This window comes from Anomaloglossus baeobatrachus, chromosome 6 (genome assembly GCF_048569485.1).
Source record: "Anomaloglossus baeobatrachus isolate aAnoBae1 chromosome 6, aAnoBae1.hap1, whole genome shotgun sequence".
NCBI classification, from domain to species: Eukaryota; Metazoa; Chordata; class Amphibia; order Anura; family Aromobatidae; genus Anomaloglossus; species Anomaloglossus baeobatrachus.
This window is the reverse complement of record NC_134358.1, coordinates 334108844-334129783: the sequence shown is the minus strand read 5'-3', so window position 1 is coordinate 334129783 and position 20940 is coordinate 334108844. Positions and strand designations below refer to the sequence as shown.

The 20940-nt window shown below is 43.6% G+C and overlaps 1 protein-coding gene across 3 annotated transcripts in view; it reads right to left on the bottom strand.

Moving 5' to 3' along the window:
• Nucleotides 1–5475: 5475 nt before the first annotated feature.
• Nucleotides 5476–20940, bottom strand: part of COL15A1 (collagen type XV alpha 1 chain) — a 1158634-nt gene continuing 1143169 nt past the window's right edge. For all 3 annotated transcript variants that reach the window (XM_075314950.1, XM_075314949.1, XM_075314951.1), the window contains 2 exons: nucleotides 20496–20611; nucleotides 5476–10824 (listed from right to left, as the gene is read on the bottom strand). In XM_075314950.1, the coding sequence (XP_075171065.1) occupies nucleotides 10608–10824; nucleotides 20496–20611 (333 nt within the window). In that variant the 3' untranslated portion in view covers nucleotides 5476–10607. The remainder of the gene's footprint in view (nucleotides 10825–20495; nucleotides 20612–20940) is intronic.

The window sequence follows — 20940 nt, the reverse complement described above, 5'->3', positions numbered from 1 at the left end:
CGCTTTACACGCTACAATAAATCTTACGATGTGTCGGCAGGGTAACGACGTTAGTGACGCACATCCGGCATCGTAAGTATGATTGTAGCGTGTAAAACCTCTGTGCAATTGCGATTGAACGAAAATCCGTTCATCGCATGCACGTCGTTCATTCCTCAAAAATTGAACTTGCGGTTGTGCAATGTTCCCGAGGCAGCACACATCACAGTGTGTGACACCCCGGGAACATTGAACGACAGCTTACCTGCGTCTGCGGCTCCTGCCGACAATGCGGAAGGAAGGAGGTTGCCGGGATGTTTACGTCCCGCTCATCTCCGGCCCTCCGCTTCTATTGGCCGGCTGCCGCGTGACGTCGATGTGACGCCAAACGTCCTTCCCACTCCAGGAAGTGGACATTCGCCACCCACATTGAGGTCGTATGGACGGGTAAGTACGTGTGACGGCGGTTAATCGTTTGTGTGCTACATTCAACAAATTGAACGTGCCGCACATACAATGGGGGCGGTTACGATCGCATACGATATCGTATGCGAAATCGTAACATGTAAAGCAGGCTTTAATCTCAGGAACTATCCTGTAGGTCTCTTTCCGGAAGATGTCGGATTGTAAAAACCCATTTTCATCCTTCTTCACTGCATGATCATATTTATATGTTAGATCGATGTTGAGGTTGTTGGAATTAAATACATGAGAAAGTGTGGCGCCCCTGAGGCTTCAGCCGCCACAGGGTACTGCACCTCGGCTAAGGTGCGGTATTCATCCCAGGTACGGAGGAGGTCATTGCACAACACACAACAACCACAATCCACACAACACACAGTTGTGCCGCCCCCGTGGAAGCAGCCGAGCTGCTTGGATCTGGTTTCGCTGTGGCTCGAGGGTCTCCGGACCCAGGGTCATGCGGCAACTCAAATGAAAGGGGAGTATGTATTTAGATGGAATTTAGATATAGTTCGTGACGCCACCCGTGGTGTACGGTAATTGGGAGTACCGCCGCTGCCGTTGAGAGTACCTGGGGTGATGAAGTGGGGCACCAAGGTGTCGTAACCCTCCAGGGGGAATGCCCCGGGACTCGGTATGGGAAGCCGTGGGATGCAGGGGTCACTCTCGCACTTACTCAGTCCATAAGCCGACGCTGACAACCGGGTAAACCAATTCTCTGGGTACCACTGCCGCTGAGGGGAGCTCGTCCGGGTCCCGTCCCCTATAGTGTTGCCTGGTGATCCGTGACCTGCCTCCTGACACTAAGTTTAACTTCAATGTTGTAGAAAAAAGATTCCGGTCCTTGTGAGCGCTAGTAATAGATCTTTGGTCTTTGATCTTTTAAGAAATTTGGCTTTATTATTAATAACATAAAGCTCTTGTATTAACACAACGCGTTTCAGCAAGATACACTTGCCATCCTCAGGTGTAACAAGAGCACTTCACACACATTAAATTTATAGATAAAATGAAACAACCCCACAAGTGAGACTCATGGGTGTGTCATACAATCAGGACACAGGTCCGCACAGAGCTCCAGGATTCAAAAAGTCGGTGAATCTGAAGCCAGCAGCGGCAACAAACCTGGATCCACCCAGCAAAACAACGGATATCGCCAGCTGAGACAGTCCCTCATCCCCCAGAGGAATTATACATCTAACACCGGGGTTGTGCGAGGGCGCACAACCTAACCAGGTGAGCAATTCTATAATATATATATACAGAAATCACTCCACGGGTGCTTCTCATATGCGCTATATTTTTATCTCTACAGTAACTTCAATGTTGTGGCCCAGTAGTCTGAAACTTGCCGGGCCCCGCTCCCCACTGAGGCTAAGTGTGGGAGCTTGCTCTCAGGGTTCACGCTTGGGATTTTCTGGACCATTTTGGGTTGGAAAGTCCTATCCCCCTCGTTGCCCTAATGCCCCCGATTCTGGAGCGGGTGGGAACAAATCATAAAGGCTCCATTCTCCTCAGGTGAATTACTGGGTTGCCTGAAGCTTCTCCCCGACCTAGGGTCTGTGTACCCCGCCGTGCTTTCGGTCCTGGACCGGTGACAGTGCTAGGCTGCCGGCTGTCCTCCTCGACATGTCCGAGCACCTTGGCACAATCCCCTGCGACCACGGGTTCGACTCCTCTAGGCCCAGACCACCGTCTGCAACCTAGACAGTTCCTTCAGGAGTCACTACTCCCAACTTCCTTTGCGCTCCTCACAGTTCGAGGGCTACTTCCTAACCTCTCTCCTCCCATAGTCTCGACCGACTCACTACACTCCTCACGCTGGAATTTGATTTGCTGTTGGAGGCAACACCATTTGGTTAGGGACCCAGAACCAAGAGGGAGGCAGAATACTGCACGGAAGGGCAGCTTGTGCAGTACCCTGTGACGACCTGATAGTCCAGGGGCGTCATAGCTTTGAACACCAGTGTTAATACGCAGATACCAACCCACAAGCCAAAACACTAAACTGCCACATTTACAAACTGCTTGTAATGCAATTGTTGATGTAGCGCCCAGAGAAGTGGGTACTCTGTCCCGGGTGGTAACAGATGGGGATGTCATTCTAGTGGCCATTGCCCGGTCCTGTGCTCTGGGCCCCTTTTGCTAATGCGGTGTATTTACAGGGGAGATAAGAGTTTTTGTCATGTGACGCCACCTGCGGTTTGCAGTTAAGGATGGGGAACCGCCGTTGCTCAATGTGGGTACTCTCAGGGATGGTGGTAGTGGCAGCTGAGATGGTAGGCCCTCCGCAGGTAGGGCTGTGCCTGGGAGATGTAATGGGGGCAATAATGGAGACCACACCAGGTTGTCTTTAACAGTCTCTACTCACTGTGGATCCAGGGATTGCTTGTTCAGATCCCATGAGGACCAGTGCCAATGTAGTGAACCAGGTTGCTCTGTCCCCGGCACTCTCTGTAGATTGAGATTGAGCGGAGTGTTTGGGAACCCCGAATGTCCCTTTTGGGGTACAGTCTCCTTCTCCGTACGGCGGGCAGTGCGGACCCTGCGGGGAGGTAAGTGTCCGAATCCTAATCCTAGTTTACTGCTTATGCCCCAGGATTATTTGGGTCGATGAAGTACGTGAAAGTATCCTCACCGTGCAGGTATTTATCAAACCGTTTGAAACTTGACATTTCACCTAGGGCCCTGTGCCCCTTTCGTGCTCTGGTCCCAGCGATATCTCGGTACCCATCCTGGCGACCTCTCTCCTGTGCCCCCAGGGTCACCATGACATGGACCAACTCAGGCACGTCCGCAAACCTCTCCTGTGTGCTTTCCTCTCTAACTACCCTCTGACTGACTGCTGAACCCTCCAACCAGCCTGGCTATACCCAGGGTCTCGTTCCCATGGCGACCATCCCCTTACGTGATTAACCCTCTATGCCCAGTGTGGAGAGGAGAACTAGGAACTAGATGTGTGTTGGTGGAATCGGCACTAGTACTCCAGGTCCCAGGGGGTAGGTCCTGCCTCCCTAAGAGGATGTAGTTCCCTGTAGTTCACTGAGGATTTCAGGGGAATTACATTGGCATTTAGGCTTGTGGAAACTGATGATTTCTGCAACCTGATGGCGGCACCTGTTCCTCAGTACCTGATCCGTAGCTCTCACTATTTCTCATAGTGTGGCATCCTTGCCTTACACAACCTAAAGCCCCAAAACTTCACCATAGTCACTTTAGCTAGGCCTTGTACAGTCTGCAAATCTTTTACCACTTTCAGAGTCATTAATTAAGTCCTACCTTACTGTACCACTTAACAGGGTGGAGCAAGACTACACTCCTGAAGGCCCATCAGTGACAAAAAGTTGTCGGTTGGATGGCTGATAATGTTTTCAAAATTATCCAAAAATGTCATCAGTCACTCCTCTCAATCTCTTGCTGCACTTACAATACCTCCTTAGAATTCTAATAATGACCTGTGATCTAGTATAGTAGCAAGAGGTTATCAATTTATATAAATTTAAAAGGGTTATGGCCAGTGTCCCTTAATTGTAAATAGCCACTAGTTTTACAGGACAGTCAGCCCGCTAGTATAAGTAAGACCCCTTTAATATGCTGTTTAAACACATAAGGCTCCTGGCAAACAGAAAAGAGAGCACATACAAAAGATGTTAATTAAAAACCCCTATCCCAGCTAAGGCACTATAGATAATGTGGTATATTAAATACTCAAAGTTTTGTGCTCAAAGATTGGATTAAATATACACTCTAAAGTATTATTCAAAAGCTCAGAAAGAAATACATGTGACCAGCATCAATACAAGTGTATACGAGATGTCTCAAGTGGGTTATTCATTAACTATTACAGGGAAGATGCACATACAGTATCAACGAAAGACCATACAATACCCCACAAGAAAGAAACTCATCACCAGATATGCTCCTACGCGTTTCTTCTCCCTGAATCATCAAGGGAGAACTGCTGGTAACATCCAAAATGTAAAGCCACATAGGTTGAAAAGACACCGTCCCACAGCTTTCAGTGAAGCTATGCTTCCCACGGGTTCCCGCTTCATTAAATATACAAATAACAAAATTGTCACAGTTCATAACTCCCAATCATCAGCAGGACTGTCCTGATTTGAGGGCTCAGTCCCTTAATCCCGTCAGTCAGGGCTTTTGTCTTGACTTGATCTAACCTCTCCTTGGCTCTGTAGCTTCTCCTCAGGGGTGGGGGTGAGGATGGCATCTCTCTGCATTCAGATAAATTAAATAAACTCTCCTATTTTCTAAGGTCTTGGAGAATCTTTTTTTAAAACCTTTTTCCTACTTTTTACTGGATTTAATAGTCCCCTTAGAGGAATTGAAGCTGCAATCAGCTGATTGCTTGTGCTATACAGAGCACTTCTCTCTATAGCAAAAATCACAATCTCCTATCAGTACTGGTCATGGACTGGCATTCACCAAAGGATTGTGATGACAGGCATGGGGGTCATCATCTGATTCCTGCCTGTCATGACAACCTATCGATGCCCTGTGATCACTTGAAGGGCGTGCCAATGAGCAGGATAAATTATACGTTTCCTGCATACACGAGTTAACTGCCAACATCACTGATTGACAACAGCAACATTTAACTGGTTAACTGGTTAATATCCGCGGATGGATCTTGTATCCACCCACTGTTGTTAGAGGCACTTGAGGGTTAGATAAATTAGCCATCAAGTGTGGTAAAAGAATCAAAAGCATCAAAGTCAGGGATGTCATCGGTCATGAAGGAGTTAATAGATATGTTCATTTTAATTATGACACTGTTATGTAATAAAAATAAGATGACTGCTAAAAAATGATCTCTTCAACATTAAGTGTTGACATATTATGAGGCTTTCGAGCCAGGGAAGTGTTTTATGTTTTATATTTAATAAACGGTAGAAAACAGGGCTATACATGCTTCACTGAATATTAAGGATCATTGCCCAGCAAATAGGCATTCAAACAGGCAGATTTTTTTATCTACCATTTTTAGAAATGAAAAATAATCTTCTGACACAAAAGTGGAAATCAGGTAAACCAGTTTTATTTTAACAAAAAATATGGTTGACATTTACATAAGGAATCATACGAGTGGACATTTTGATCTGAATTGTAACCAGGAGCAGTAGCCCATATTACCACAATGCGGCCCATGACCTGCAGGGTGCCCTATGCCAAGCAGCACCACCCTCCATCCTGTAACACGGAGCAATCTGACCTCAATATCTTCAACATAAGGATGTTGATATAATACTGTATATAGGGGTCTGTAGAGGTCTATTATAGTGTGTTTAGGGGGCTGCGAGGCCCCATTATACTGATGGTAAACTGTGGAGGCCATCATATGTGTGTTGGAGGTGTGGGGACCATCAGACTTTGTGTGGGAGCTGTGTAAGGGAGCATGGGGCCCTCATACTGTATGATTGAGCTGTGGGGGACATCGTACTCTGTGGTATTGTGTGGCAATTGTAGGGGGTCATCATATTGGGTTGGGGCCACTGTGTGAGGGAACTATGGTGGCCATCATACTGTGTATGTGGTTTTGTGGGTCATCATACTAGTGGGGCTTGCTGTAGGGTCATCATACTATGCATGGTGGGTACTGTGGGAGCGAATGGGAGCAAATGATGAAGGGGGATTCACTGCAAGGTATCATACTGTGTGAGGGAGTATTTTTCGAGGCATCAATCTCTGGATGCTATGAAAGAGGTATTGTGGTAGGTGAGAACAGTAAATGTCTCATCGTGAGATAATTAAAAATACTAATAAGACAAAATTCATATTATCCAACAATTTCGTTAAAAATATAAATAGGTCTTCATAAGAAAACAGCAGGGGCACTATTTCTGTTTACATGCTTCTAGATATGTCAATTAAAAGTTGGAACTTATTTTCCTTTCTGTAATTGAGCTTATGTGCCCTGATTCCGCTGCGCCGCAAAACATTTTAGACGGGTGCCCAATATGGACTCTTGTTATGGAAACCTATGATTTTTATCTATGCCCCTGTACATTAGGTAATATTATGCAATGACTGCGATGTATGCATGTGTATACTACTGTATACTGGCTCTTTGATACGTTTGTGTTCTGTCAATGGGAATGCTGTGATGTATTTTTAGTTTCAATACTTAGATAAAAAGAATGATCTTCCTTCCATACAAATCTACAGTATATACATGTGATGTATCTCTGATTTTCTTCTTTGTTATCTACTGAAAAGATTCAGTTTATTGGTAATACAGTACAATGCAGAAATGTAAAGGAAAATAATGGCACAAATGACCAAAATAAGGCAAATCTAAACATAAAGCAAATAAAGTTTGGAAAGTAGGGTACCTGTTTCATAACTTTTTTAAATTTAGTTATCTAAACATTTGTTTACTAGCAACACCTACTAGATTAGACACATTAGGAAACAAAGCTAGTGCATAAAGCACTACTACACTGTCAATTTTATTTATAATGCATAATCCATTGCATAAACAGCATTTCACCGACAAATGCCATATATTAGTACAAGAAGAGATGATTTCATCCATTTTGACTTGTTCTAAAAATTACACAGTAACATTTTTCCATTTTTACTGTTTCCAAAGTGACAACCAATATGGCAGAACTTCCTGATGTCATCAACATGGAAATGCCTGTCACTACTGAGGAGGAATATAAATCTATTTTTGTAAGGAAAACAGAACATTTTAAGTTCTTCTGAATTACTAACATTATTGTTGAGGGCAGAGAAAAGTACTGTAATATGCATATGAGAGCTTTACTTCCAAGTCATCAGCGCTCTTTGGCTTCTCCAGGTGCATGCATATTACATTACTTTGCTCTGACTTAAGCTCAGGAGCATGATTGGGGGACATTGTGTGGATGACATAGAACACGTCATCCACATGAAGCAAGTCAGATGATGGCGAGCAACAAGAGAGGAGATGTAAATGCAAGACCAGTGATAACCATTGAAGCAGACCACCTCATATGGGGTCGGGGATTATACAAAATATTTTTTGTGCCATGCAGAGGGGATAGGGGACTTATGTACATCTTACTAGAATACTGTAAAAGAGGCCTTGAAGATGGTGGCCATAGTTTATATTGGGAAAACCCGGTGCCAGGTTCCTGTAACTGGGTGTAAAAGTATTTGTTTGAAGAGCATGCAGAGCATCCAGCAGACTGACCAACAATTAAAACAGGTTTATCTCCTTTATACTTTTTTTTATTTATCTCTGTAGTTACTATTCCTGCATAATTCATCAAATATCATAAAGAAATACTTAGACTGAGTTCATTTACTTTTTAGTATAAATACTACATGTTGAGATAGGAGTGTCAGTGGGTGCTCTCCTCCGCTGGCCTGGCTGTCTTTAGAAAGACTGCACAGACCAATGCTCATCCCACTGAATGCCTGTACTCCTTCCCTGTGGCACAACATTACACAGGCACCACAGGGTGAAGGAATCAGCCTCTGGTAAGACTTTATTGGATCACCAACAGTCAACAGTATATAGTACATTCCCAGCAAGAACACGAGATGGTACAAGTGACAGGGTCTCAACATTCCACTTGCTTGCCAAGGATTAGAATCTTTGTGACTTTGGGGCATCCAGGTCCAACTATCTCTGCCAGCAGCACCTCATTTTTGGCAAGCACCCACTAAGAAGAGATAGCAGCAAGCTTAGAAAGCTGAGTGAGCACAGTGAGATATGTAGCCAGGTGACTATGCTGTCCCAACCTTGACTCTTTAAGCGAATTTATGAGCTCAGTGTTGGGAAGTGGAGCAGTTTTTTAATCCTCCAGTTGGAACCATGGAAGCTATGCTGAAATCCTGTAGAATGACACTAGTAACAGGAGCAAGGTCTTTTTTTTATCAATCAGTTCCCATTTCAGGGTATTGTGTCTTACAGGATTGGTGGAGCTGGCTGCATAATTGTCCTCTTAATGATGTAGTATGAGGGGGCTGAGTCAGTCTACAATCAGCAGACATTCTATATATTAGCAGACAAAAGGGGGCTCCAGACATTCTAACATGAAACAATGGCTACTGGCTCTTGATTTATTGAACAAAGGCACTATGTGGCATAATTAAGTACAGTTCACTCTCACACAAGTGGACAGATTGAGGCCGAGTCATCACAGTACACCTTAAAGGAGTTGTCAGGCCCTTAAAAATTGTAAAAAAATAAATAAAACTACAGTGACTTGTCTCAATTTTAACCAATATGAATCAGCTACTGTTAGTAATTGGCTGCAGCAGTCACATATCTTCCAGTATCGAACAGGGAGTACAGACATTGGTGGGGACCTTGGCACTATTGAAGTGGGATATCTATAATGAGTATTATGGGTTTTTTAAAGAAGGTCTTTGTTTTAAGTGGCTGGACAACCCCTTTACCTTTTTATCTGCTTCTGTGTTTCATATGCTTATGATAAATGAGTATCAGATGCTTTTATGTGAATAACACTGTACAGTACAACTTACAAATACAAAAGCAGACCAGAGCTAGTCTCCAAAGCACCATAATTTTTCTTACTTTAATTGAGTTTATACTGTTATGTCATCCAGTGACATTTTTAGCATATAAGCAATCTGCTGATTCCAAACATTTACAAGTAGGTAATAAACTTTGCCATAATATTTCACATTTAAACATGTGCCCAATGTGAATTAGATAAATACGAAAAATTATTACATTTGTGAACAGTTTGCTCACTTGGTCCAAATATACGTAATAAGTCTAATAACATATGAAGTTTAGTAGTTCAAACAGCAGGTGTTTATCAGTATCGGTGATTTCCATATTTTAGTTTCCCTGGTGATGCATGGAAAAGATGAACATATATTCTAATTCAGCATCATGATGTACTGTATACATTTGTCATTTTGTTCTATTGCAGGTAGTTGTCTATAAAGCTGAATTACTGGTAAAATATTAAACTAATTATTTGGTTGAAATTTTTTTTCTATGTGACAGAAAAGTCTCTAAAATACTTTCTCAGATTCATACTATATGTTTGTATTTATGTTTTGTGTGTTGATATATTGAGAAAATGCTCGCTTAGATTTATTGTACTGCATTCATTTTCTGATGTATATTACAATAAAAAGTATGTCACATACCTTATACAGAGCTTTGAAAAAATATTTTCTACATTTTTCCTTCACATTGCACCCACAAACTTAAATGTATTTTATTCGGATTTTATGTGACATACCAACATAAAGAAGCAAGTATTTGTAAACTATAAAGAAAATGATACATGGTTTTCTAAATATTTTAAAAATATAAATCTGAAAATTGTGCATTTGTGTTTAGCCCCCTGAGTGAATATTTTGTAGAACCACTTTTCATAGTAAAAGCTAAAATTGTTGCCAATTTTTCTTTGCAAACAAGCTCTAGCTGGATGGAGAGAGCCTGTGAACAGCAATCTTGTCAATCTTGGTCTTTTCAATATTTATGACAGAATTATTAGTGCTGTAGATTCACTATTCACGCTCTCCAAAATACAGGAATGTCTTGTGGAAAAGGAAACACAATAATGTACAAGACTTATAGGTAACGTAAAGTTACTCAAAATAGATCACAACACAAATGTCTATCATTAACTACAATATAGCTGTCATATATACGGTACTTATGGACCGCATGCTTGATGTAAATAGCTCCTTATTCTATAACAACATTGGGAATGGCCAACAGCTTGTCTTTCAAGCCATTGGTTTTGACTGTAGGGCTATTCAGTTTTATATAGTGTGACCTGGTAGAAGATATAGTGACATGCAATTCATTGAGTGTATGTGAAGAATTGTTTTGTCCTCTCTTATGTTTCTTTTTAATTATACATTCAAACACTACTTTTTTTTTTAGAAGAAAACGTTAGCTTTACTTGATTAGAAAATTGCAGTGTGTTGGGCCATATAGTTTCCCAGCCCATGGCAAAAAAAAACATTACCTGATCTACTATCATTCCAGCCTTCATCTTTAAATGTAGCACCAAATTCCAGACTAAAATCTACTTTCCAACACAATTCTGTATGCAATAAATGAGGTATGTTTTCTTTGGCTATAAAAGTGTGCAATCTGTTAGAAGTTCAATATACACATTATGAATTTCAGTGTCTTCTTAACTTATTTTTCCTTCTATTAGAATTTATTTATTCCTTCCATCCACATTATGGCTGTTCTCAATACATAAAACAATAAATTTATTAGAGCAACTGTATGATTTCTGATCTAGCAGCCTTCCACTCCGAAGTAAGGACGCCTGTCCACTGACTGCCATGTCTGCTGTTCTCCACGCCTCACAGTAATTATGGACCATTCTGATGCCATTCTGACTTGAACCATGCCACAGTATTTTTTGAGGCCTGTAAATAGTAAAACATTAAAATAAATATTTCTAGAATATTATTTTAAACACTGTTGTATAGATCAGTGTACATAATCATGGTTAGAAAATGTATAAAACTTAATGATGTTAATAATGGAAAGTGCATGGGAGAACATCATTCTTGTAATCACAGCCTTCAATACCAAAAACATTTTCTTTTATTTTTATGAATTAAATAAATGTAAAAATAATCCTTTAAAATATAAACAAAGGGATTCCTGCTCTTTTTTCACTCTTTATCACATGTTCAGGAGAAGCAGCAGCAGCATAGAGGAGATTCTAAAGAGATACTGGCCTGTGTGGCTGTGAATCCAACCCTAGGATAAGCTAAATCTCCTATAATTGCAGCACAATTTTCTTGTCTTGTCTGTTACTGCTACTTTTCTCTCTGCTACTTCCCTCTTCTATTCTCCATAGAATATAATAGAACATGAAACCTGACTGCTCACTATGTTAGCTGCCTGTTCTGCTTTAACAAAGATGGATTTGAGGGTTTTTTTTCTGAATGATTGGTGATTTCAGATAGCATGGGATATGTAGCTCATAAAGATGCAAATTTCTCTGATATTATAAAGCTTCTTTTCTTAAACTATTGATTCATGCATTGTTTGGTAATGTGTTTGTATGCAGCATTACATTTTCTTTTTTACGTTTTGTCGTTTTTTTACTCTATGATTTATGTGTCTTTTTTCCTACTACTTTTGCACATGTTAACTTGTTAAAACAATTTCATTGCCAACACTATAGAGACACAAATCTTTAGTAATTTTAATTCAGATTTGTAGACAGAATAAACAGAAAAGAAAAAATAATTACATTTATTTTAGTATTTTTGTTGGATGTGTTTCTTTCACATATTTGTTTACCATTCAATAAATGTGTTTATTTATTGTCCAATATTGTACAGAAGGGCTAATTATTAGGCCTACTAGGCATCCATACACAGCAGACCTGAAGGTCTCCTTAGTAGTGATGAGCAAGCGTGATTGTGAGCAGCGAGTGTTTGAGTAGACACAGAAGCGGGATTATTATACTGATTATGGCGTGATCGCTGCACAGCATCTTGGTTGATTCCTCAAAGTTTTGAAGAACCTCACAGATTTCAGACATCCATGACCACTCATTGGGTCTTATGTGCGAAGGCTGACTGGAATTATGAGTGAGGGCCGCTTGCTGGCTCTCTAAAAATTGTGAGTGAGTGTCTGTGGATATGGTGGAAGAGGAGGAGGACAGAAAATAATACACCATGAACCATGAACTCTTTTTTGGGTGGGAATGGTTTCATGGGAATACGCCTGATAAAAAAACATTTAAATTGTTTTATGCTCTGCTACTGTCATCCGGTGGGGTTGAGAAGTCTGGGCCAATCCAAGTTCTGTACATTTTGAGAACATTCAGCCTGACAGTATTTTCAGTTGACAGGCTGATGTGCCTTTTAGTTAATATGCCCCCAGCAGCACTAAAAACCCATGGAATCAACTTAAGCACAGAGGGAGCTATGAATGCGGCCTGCAAGACTATGATTTGGCTCAAGTCTGTGGTGAGTAAAAATATGAGTGGGGTCCACCTGATGTGCCTGTAAAAATTTGGAGCCAGGGCTGCATGATAACTCTATTGATATGTTGGAGGAGAAGGAGTAGGACAAGAAAAATAATAAACCATGAACGATTTACCCTTTTTGGGGGTAGGAAGAGGTGCATGGCAATACACAAGAAAAAAAAAGAACATTTGAATTGGCTTTATGTTCCACTCCTGTCATCCACTAGGGTTGAGAATTCAAGGCCAATCCAAACCTTATTCATTTCGAGAACAGTCAGCCTGTCATTGACAGGCAGATGCACCTAATAGTTATTTTTGTGGCAAGAATCAAGTATCCAGCATCATGGAGAATTGAAAAAATAAAACTGACATTTATTTGTATAGATATAAAAACATACAGACTGTGCAGTGGGCACAGAGGCACAAGTGCAAAAAGGTGGATTTATCCGATGCGTTTCGACCAGAGAGTCTTATTCATGGCATGTGTTTTGACCAGACTGATTCAGTATTTAAAAGGTACACATAACACGTTGAGGGGTGGGATTAGTGATCAATTCAAACTAAAAGACGTGCAGGTGTGAAATTCCTAGACAACACTACCATCAGTCACGTAACAGGAATAAAAACATACATGTAGGAATCCACAATGAAAAAATTGAAAAATAAGTATCACATCAAAAAATATTGTATGGCACTGGAATTTTCTCTCAAAATATATATGCTTGGTTGATTAGGCTAGATGTAGGAGAGCATTAATAAGTATCCCATGTGTTACCTTCTCCGGCTAAACATAGAAATTAAATAAGCCTGAAAAAAATGCTATAGTAACTTTAATAATTGCATGTGACAAGCACAAAAAATTGGAGAATAAAAACACAAAATCTTTAGTTGGATATGCAGGCCTGGACAGGTGAGGAACTCTGGATCTTACTTTCTCATATTTATTGATTCATACAGAATATTGAACATAAAAATATATGTTTAAATTTTGAGTAGATTTTAATATTCCATATGTGAGATGGACTGGGAATTTGATATAAACAGAGTTTGTAACTGTTCATAGCAAAAAAGGGGAGATGAAAGAAGCCAAGGGGAGGGGAACCACAGGAGGTGTATTTATGTATATTGAAGAATTAGATCCTGTCGGGTATTCAGACCGTGCGGCACCCTCGTGCCAAGCCTGAATATCCAGAGGGATTCTCTGTTCAAAAGTTTTCTTCTGTGGTCTCCACCCCTGTGAGGCTTGTTAACCCTCTCAATACCCATGAATGTGAAGCAGTCGGTGCATCTATTGTGTATACTGGCAAAGTGCCGTGAAACCGCAGAGATGTTGAGCCTGTCCATGCCTTCATATCCAACTAAAGATTTTGTGTTTTTATTCTCCAACTTTTTGTGCTTGTCACATGCAATTATTAAAGTTACTATAGCATTTTTTCAGGCTTATTTAATTTCTATGTTTAGCCGGAGAAGGTAACACATGGGATACTTATTAATGCTCTCCTACATCTAGCCTAATCAACCAAGCATATATATTTTGAGAGAAAATTCCAGTGCCATACAATATTTTTTGATGTGATACTTATTTTTCAATTTTTTCATTGTGGATTCCTACATGTATGTTTTTATTCCTGTTACGTGACTGATGGTAGTGTTGTCTAGGAATTTCACACCTGCACGTCTTTTAGTTTGAATTGATCACTAATCCCATCCCATCCCACACGTGTTATGTGTACCTTTTAAATACTGAATCAGTCTGGTCAAAACACATGCCATGAATAAGACTCTCTGGTTGAAACGCGTCGGATAAATCCACCTTTTTGCACTTGTGCCTCTGTGCCCACTGCACAGTCTGTATGTTTTTATATCTATACAAATAAATGTCAGTTTTATTTTTTCAATTCTCCATGATGCTGGATACTTGATTCTTGCCACATTCATCCCCGCCTGGGCCAGGGCGTTCCTTGCATCGGTGCAGAGACCAGGAGTGAAGAGGGGTGAGCTGACAAAACTTCTTTATTCCTAATAGTTATTTTTCCCCCACATGGTTCATGAATTTTCATGGGCAAAGGTCTCTAAGATAAAAAAAAATGTTTTGAAACTCCTGCTTTAATCTATGTGAAGCCTCCAGGCTGCCTGATGCCCTGAGGTGGCACAGGAAGAACTGCTGCCAACTTTAGCTGGCGCAAAATCGCAGGCGGATGCCTGAATGTCCTTCTTGTGCAGTTGTACCCTGTGTAGTAGCCTCAAATCCAGAACTTCTTATTGTTAGCCATAGAAGTCCTACCTCTTCTAAATGTTAATATTCTCTGAGATCCTATTCTATGTGTGTTCTAGGGTGTATTGGTGTGCATCATTCTGATTTTTGGAAGCCCTTGCAGAAAGCACATAAGATTTACCAGTCCAGGAGTCACATTCCTTCCAAATGGTGAAAAATGTTTTCTGAGGCCATCCTCTCCATGGAGGTATTGCTTCACGTCCGCAGCCTTGTGAGTTTTACACATTCTAATCATAGCATTTCTGTATGGAAGATGTCGATTCGTATTGAATTGATGATGCCCTGCAACTTTGTAATTCACTTTTTTTCTCTATCTCGTTCCGTTTTTGAGATAAAAATACTAACTCCGTTGTTTTCCACCAGGTGGCGCTATAGGTGGTTTCATTGCGTAGTGCATGGCTACTTTATTATACCTAGACACCCCTTCTATGCCTATAGCTGCCGCCGTTCTCAAGTTAATGGCGGTGGACAGGATATGGGTGGACACACTGTATATAAGGCTGAGGACATATATACCAGGATGCGTGTCATTACTATGTAATGAAGGGGGAGCAACACATGTCTTTATAGGATTTAGAAAGCTACAAGGTCCCATACATCTGACATAAACATGGAGGGAAGTGGGAATTGGGGGGCAGATCCATATCTTGCATCAGGGTCCATCGGACTCTAATTATGCCACTGGTGTGGGAGGCACTTATATAGTGTGGGGAGCTAATGTAGGGGTTTTTATACAGGATGGGAACTAATGGGTGGGCCTTTGTACAGTGTGGGAGCTAATGTAGGGGGCTGTCATACTGTGGGGACTACTTTGGGTGCCCTCATACAGTGTGGGGAGCTACTATTGAAGCCATTATACAATGTGGTGGCTACTGTGGGGGCAATTAATAAGTGTGTCAGCTACTGTGGTGGCCAATATACAGTGTGTGTACCATTGTTTTAGGGGAGCTGTTAGCCCATCACACTGTGTATAGGGGAGGTATAGAGGTATCATACTGTGTATAGGGGAGCTATGGGAACATCATACTATGTATAGGGGAAGTGTAGGAGCATCATACTGTGTATAGAGGAGCTGTACATGGGATGACTGACCGGGCTGACCCCCATGGGAGGGTGTGTTTGTCATCAGGGCTAGCATTCCTGACTGGGGTGCTGCCCTTGTAAGGGCGGAAGCAATTTTTGCAGGGGCACGACAGAGGCAGGGAACTTGGATATTGGTCGCTCCCCCCGCCCCCTTTAGGGTCTGGTATGACCTGCTTCTGCCTTGGATTTTCCGGTGGTATCTGATCTCATCAGGAGAAGTACTGGGTGAGATCTTTCTGGTTATTAATTTCATGCACTACACTGCACTTTGTTATATCGTGTTTTAGACTAATGATATTAAAAGTTATATTTTAATTCTAAATCCTTGCTTTCACTTGCACTTACTATATACTCCACCAGAACTGTCTGTCCCCTGACCCCACTGCTGTATACCCCCAGACCTGTCTGCCTACAGCAGTGCGGTATACCCCCTCAGAGCTGTGTGACCCCCCACTCCAGTGCCGTATACTCCCCTACAGCTGTTTGTCCTCCCACTCAAGTGCGCTATACCCCCCTCTAGAGCTATATGTCCCCCCACCCCAGTGCTGTACACCCCCAGAGCTGTATGTCCTCCCACCACAGTGTGGTATAACCCCCAGAGCTGTATGTCCCCCCACCCCACTGCTCTATACCCCCCCAGAGCTATGTGTTCCCCTACCCCAGTGCTGTATACCACCCCAGAGCTGTATGTCCCCCTCTAGAGCTTTATGTCCCCCTATTGCTGTATACCCCAGAGTCTCCTGTAGTTTATATACTGCAGTGTCAGTGTGCACCGTGTGTGGCCATGTCTGTTAGTCATGGCCAGCAATAAGCGCGGCACAGCCACATGCCTGGGAGGAGCTGGATCGGTGTGGGTTACAAGCGGGGGAGGTGAGTGAGGCTGCTGCTGCCTTCGCCATACTAATATCTCTAATATGTCCGTGTGTATCTATGTACAATATGTCAGTGTGTATGACTGTGTATAGATTTATGTCTATTTAGATGTATTTTTGTGAATTTCTTTTTAAATATGTATATGTACGTACTAGAAGGTGGCCCGATTCTACACATCGGGTATTCTAGAATTTACGTATTGTGTAGTTCATGTATGATTTTTGTTATAGATATAGATATAGATATATATATATATATATATATATAGATGTTGTTGTGTGTAGTTACCAAGTGTTTGTGTAGGGCGCTGTACATGTTCTGGGTGTTGTCTGGGTGTGGCAGGGGGTGAGAGCGGTGTTGTATGTGTTTGCGTTGTTTGTGGAGCTCTGTGTGTCTGTCGCGTTGTGTGTGTGTGTGTTGCGCGGTTTGTGTGGGTGTGGTGTGTTTTGGGGGGAGGTATGTTTTGTGCAATGTGTGTGTTGTGCGGTATGTGCGTATATTTATGTATGCCGCGGTGTTTGTGTGTTGGGTGTTGTGTGTGTGCAGCGTTGTCTGTGTGTATGGGTGTCTGTGTATGGCAGTGTTTGTGGTTCCCTGTGTGTGTGTGTGTGTGTTGGGGGGAGGTGTGCACCTCCCATCGTGCTCCATCCCCCATGATGCGCACCCCCCATCGTGCCCCATCCCCTATGCTGCGCATTCCCCATCGTGCTCCATCCCCCATGCTGCGCACCCCCCATCGTGCTCCATCCCCCATGCTGTGCACTCCCCATCGTGCTCCATCCTCCATGCTGCGCATTCCCCATCGTGCTCCATCCTCCATGCTGCGCACTCCCCATCATGCTCCATCCCCCATGCTGCGCACCCCCCATCGTGCTACATCCCCCATGCTGCGCACCCCCCATCGTGCTCCATCCGCCATGCTGCGCACTCCCCATCGTGCTACATCCCCCATGCTGCGCACTCCCCATCGTGCTACATCCCCCATGCTGCGCACTCCCCATCGTGCTACATCCCCCATGCTGCGCACCCCCCATCGTGCTACATCCCCCATCGTGCTACATCCCCCATCGTACTACATCCCCCATGCTGCGCACTCCCCATCGTGCTACATCCCCCATGCTGCGCACCCGCCATCGTGCTACATCCCCCATGCTGCGCACTCCCCATCGTGCTACATCCCCCATGCTGCGCACTCCCCATCGTGCTACATCCCCCATGCTGCGCACTCCCCATCGTGCTACATCCCCCATGCTGCGCACCCCATCGTGCTACATCCCCCATGCTGCGCACCCCCCATCGTGCTACATCCCCCATGCTATAATAGTTCTCCTATTATACTCAGAGAGGAGTATAATAGGAGGACTGTAATAGGAGGAGTAGTCCTGGGGGGAGAGGAGCATAATGCCGGCTCCCTGCACATGTGTACCGGGAGCCGGTGTACGCTGGTAACTATGATACACATCGGGTAACTAAGGGACCTTAGTTACCCGATGTGTATAATGGTTACCAGTGTTCACGGGCTCCGTCAAGATCCCAGCATCGCAGGGTTATGTCTGGCGCTGCTGGGATCGTGAAGGAGCCGGTGTACACTGGTAACTATGATACACATCGGGTAACCAAGGGACCTTAGTTACCCGATGTGTATAATGGTTACCAGCGTTCACGGCCTCCGTCAAGATCCCAGCATCGCAAGGTTATGTCTGGCGCTGCTGGGATCGTGACGGAGCCGATGTACACTGGTATCTATGATACACATCGGGTAACCAAGGGACCTTAGTTACCCGATGTGTATAATGGTTACCAGCGTTCACGGCCTCCGTCAAGATCCCAGCATCGCAAGGTTATGTCTGGCGCTGCTGGGATCGTGACGGAGCCGGTGTACACTGGTAACTATGATACACATCGGGTAACCAAGGGACCTTAGTTACCCGATGTGTATAATGGTTACCAGCGTTCACGGGCTCCGTCAAGATCCCAACATCGCAAGGGTATGTCTGGCGCTGCTGGGATCGTGACGGAGCTGGTGTAGAAGCAAGCGATATCCCAGGATGTTGTGAGTGTGTGGATGTGATGTGTGAGGTGTGTGTGAGAGTGAGTGTGATCTGATGTGTGTGTGTGTACTCACCTGGGAGTCGGAGCTCCATGTCAGTTGGGCCAGAGCGAGCGTGCATTGCGTGAGGGGGGCGGGGCTTGCAGAGAGCAGGGGCGAGAGGCCAATCCGTGTGGGGGGGCGGGGCCATGGCGAGCCCAGCGGCCAATCAGCTTTGTGTCACCGTAAGGACACAATTTTGGAGCATGACAGACAAACAGACAGACAGAATAAGGCAATTATATATATAGATGCCTGTATGTGTATGCATCTGTGTATGTGTGTCTGCGTGTAGATGGGGCCCACTGACACTCTTTCGCCCGGGGCCCACAAAAACCTGGAGCCAGCCTTGTTTGGAGGGCTATGAGGGAGATTTTATACATTAGAGTTATATGAGGGCCATTATACTGTATGCAAGCATATATACAGTGTGAAGGTTTGTGTGGGATCTATAATACTGTGCAGAGGGCTGTGTGGGGCCATTATACTATTTGGAGGGATAGTAAGGCCATTATACTGTATGCAGGGCCATTATACTGCATGGAGGACTGTGTGGGGGGTCGCAGAACTCTGATGGCCCCTCCCCCCTCCTCCTCCTGTGTCCCAGTTCTTGTGGGAAGGAGGAAGCTCTGAGAGAAACCCACAGGCTCTGATCACAATGAGAGGGAGCGATGCTCTGCAGAGCTCCTGTGTGAGGAGAGCTACGCCTGTGAGGAAGCGTGGCTTATCGCATGTCGGAGGGGGGCGGGGCTTAGCCCCAACAGCAACGTCGACATGAGGAAATATAATAAAATGGTGGGAAGGGACTCCCCTTCCCCCCTCCAGCCCTGCACAACAATGGTGGACAGAAAAAAACTCTATAAGTGTACCGCAGCTGCGGGTGCACTGAGTCCTGGGAGCTCTCCCCTCCCCCCGCCACCAGTGGATGCTATGCAGGAGTCTGCAATCAGCCCATGTGAATCCAGTTAGGAAGGATTCCTCAGCTAAAATTCCTGTCAGGGAAGATTCCTCAGCTAAAATTCCTGTCAGGGAGGATTTCTCAGCTAAAATTCCTGTCAGGGAGGATTCCTCAGCTAAAATTCCTGTCAGGGAGGATTCCTCAGCTAAAATTCCTGTCAGGGAGGATTCCTCAGCTAAAATTCCTGTCAGGGAGGATTCCGTAGCTAAAATTCCTGTCAGGGAGGATTCCTCAGCTAAAATTCCTGTTAGGGAGGATTCCTCAGCTAAAATTCCTGTCAAGGAGGATTCCACAGCTAAAATTCCTGTCAGGGACGATTCCTCAGCTCCAATTCTTGTCAGGGAGGATCTCACCTCAGCTCCAGTGTGGAGATTCTGACGCCTGCTGTGTCTGGTCACACTTGGTGCAGAGCGTGTGTCAACTCAGAGCCTGCTAGAGGGACTGAGGACGTTTTTCATCAGCTCTGGGCTCTGGAAAATCGGTGCCATGAGACCCGTCGTCCAGTGAGTAACAGCCCAGGATCCAGCGTCGCAGGAGTGGGTACGGGATGGCGACACTCCGCGTTCCCGCCTGTTGATGGTTTTGGGAAATCGGTCCCCGAAGGAACCGTCACCCTCTAAAAACAAAAAATTGAAGTAGCCTGGCTTGGCCAGGGGGTGTATACTGCAGGGGAGGAGCTAACATCTTTGCATCTACTTAGTGTCCTCCTATGGATAAGCAGCATAACACCCATGGTCCTGTGTCCCCCAATGAGGCGTCAGAGAAAATATATTTTTCCTGGACATAAACTTTTTTCTGCATTGTAAAATGATAGCAAACTGACAAACTTACCAAGCTGAATCAGTCAAAACATTTCTTCCATCAAAAGAATAAATTGGAATTTGAGCATTGAAATGCCCTCCATTTCCAGAAAATATAGATTCCCAGTTGTCAAAAAGAACTTCACCCTAACGGAATAAAATACTAATTGCAATTAAAATAGAAAAATGCATAGTATGGTATATACAAAAAATACATATATTTACTTCTTTATCTTTTCGCTTTAGAAAAAGATCTGCATTGGTACACCTACACATTTGCCTACAGAAATATTTATGACATCCTATTCTAAATCCATAAGTATTAAAGGGAACCTGCTACCTAAACCAAAGGCACCATGAATCAAAGCCTGGCTACACAATTGTAGCCAGGTATGTTTCTCTCTGAAAAACTCCAGTTTCAGAGAAATTATACTTTAAACCAGTGTTCCCCACCTCTAGTCCTCAAGGCCCACCAA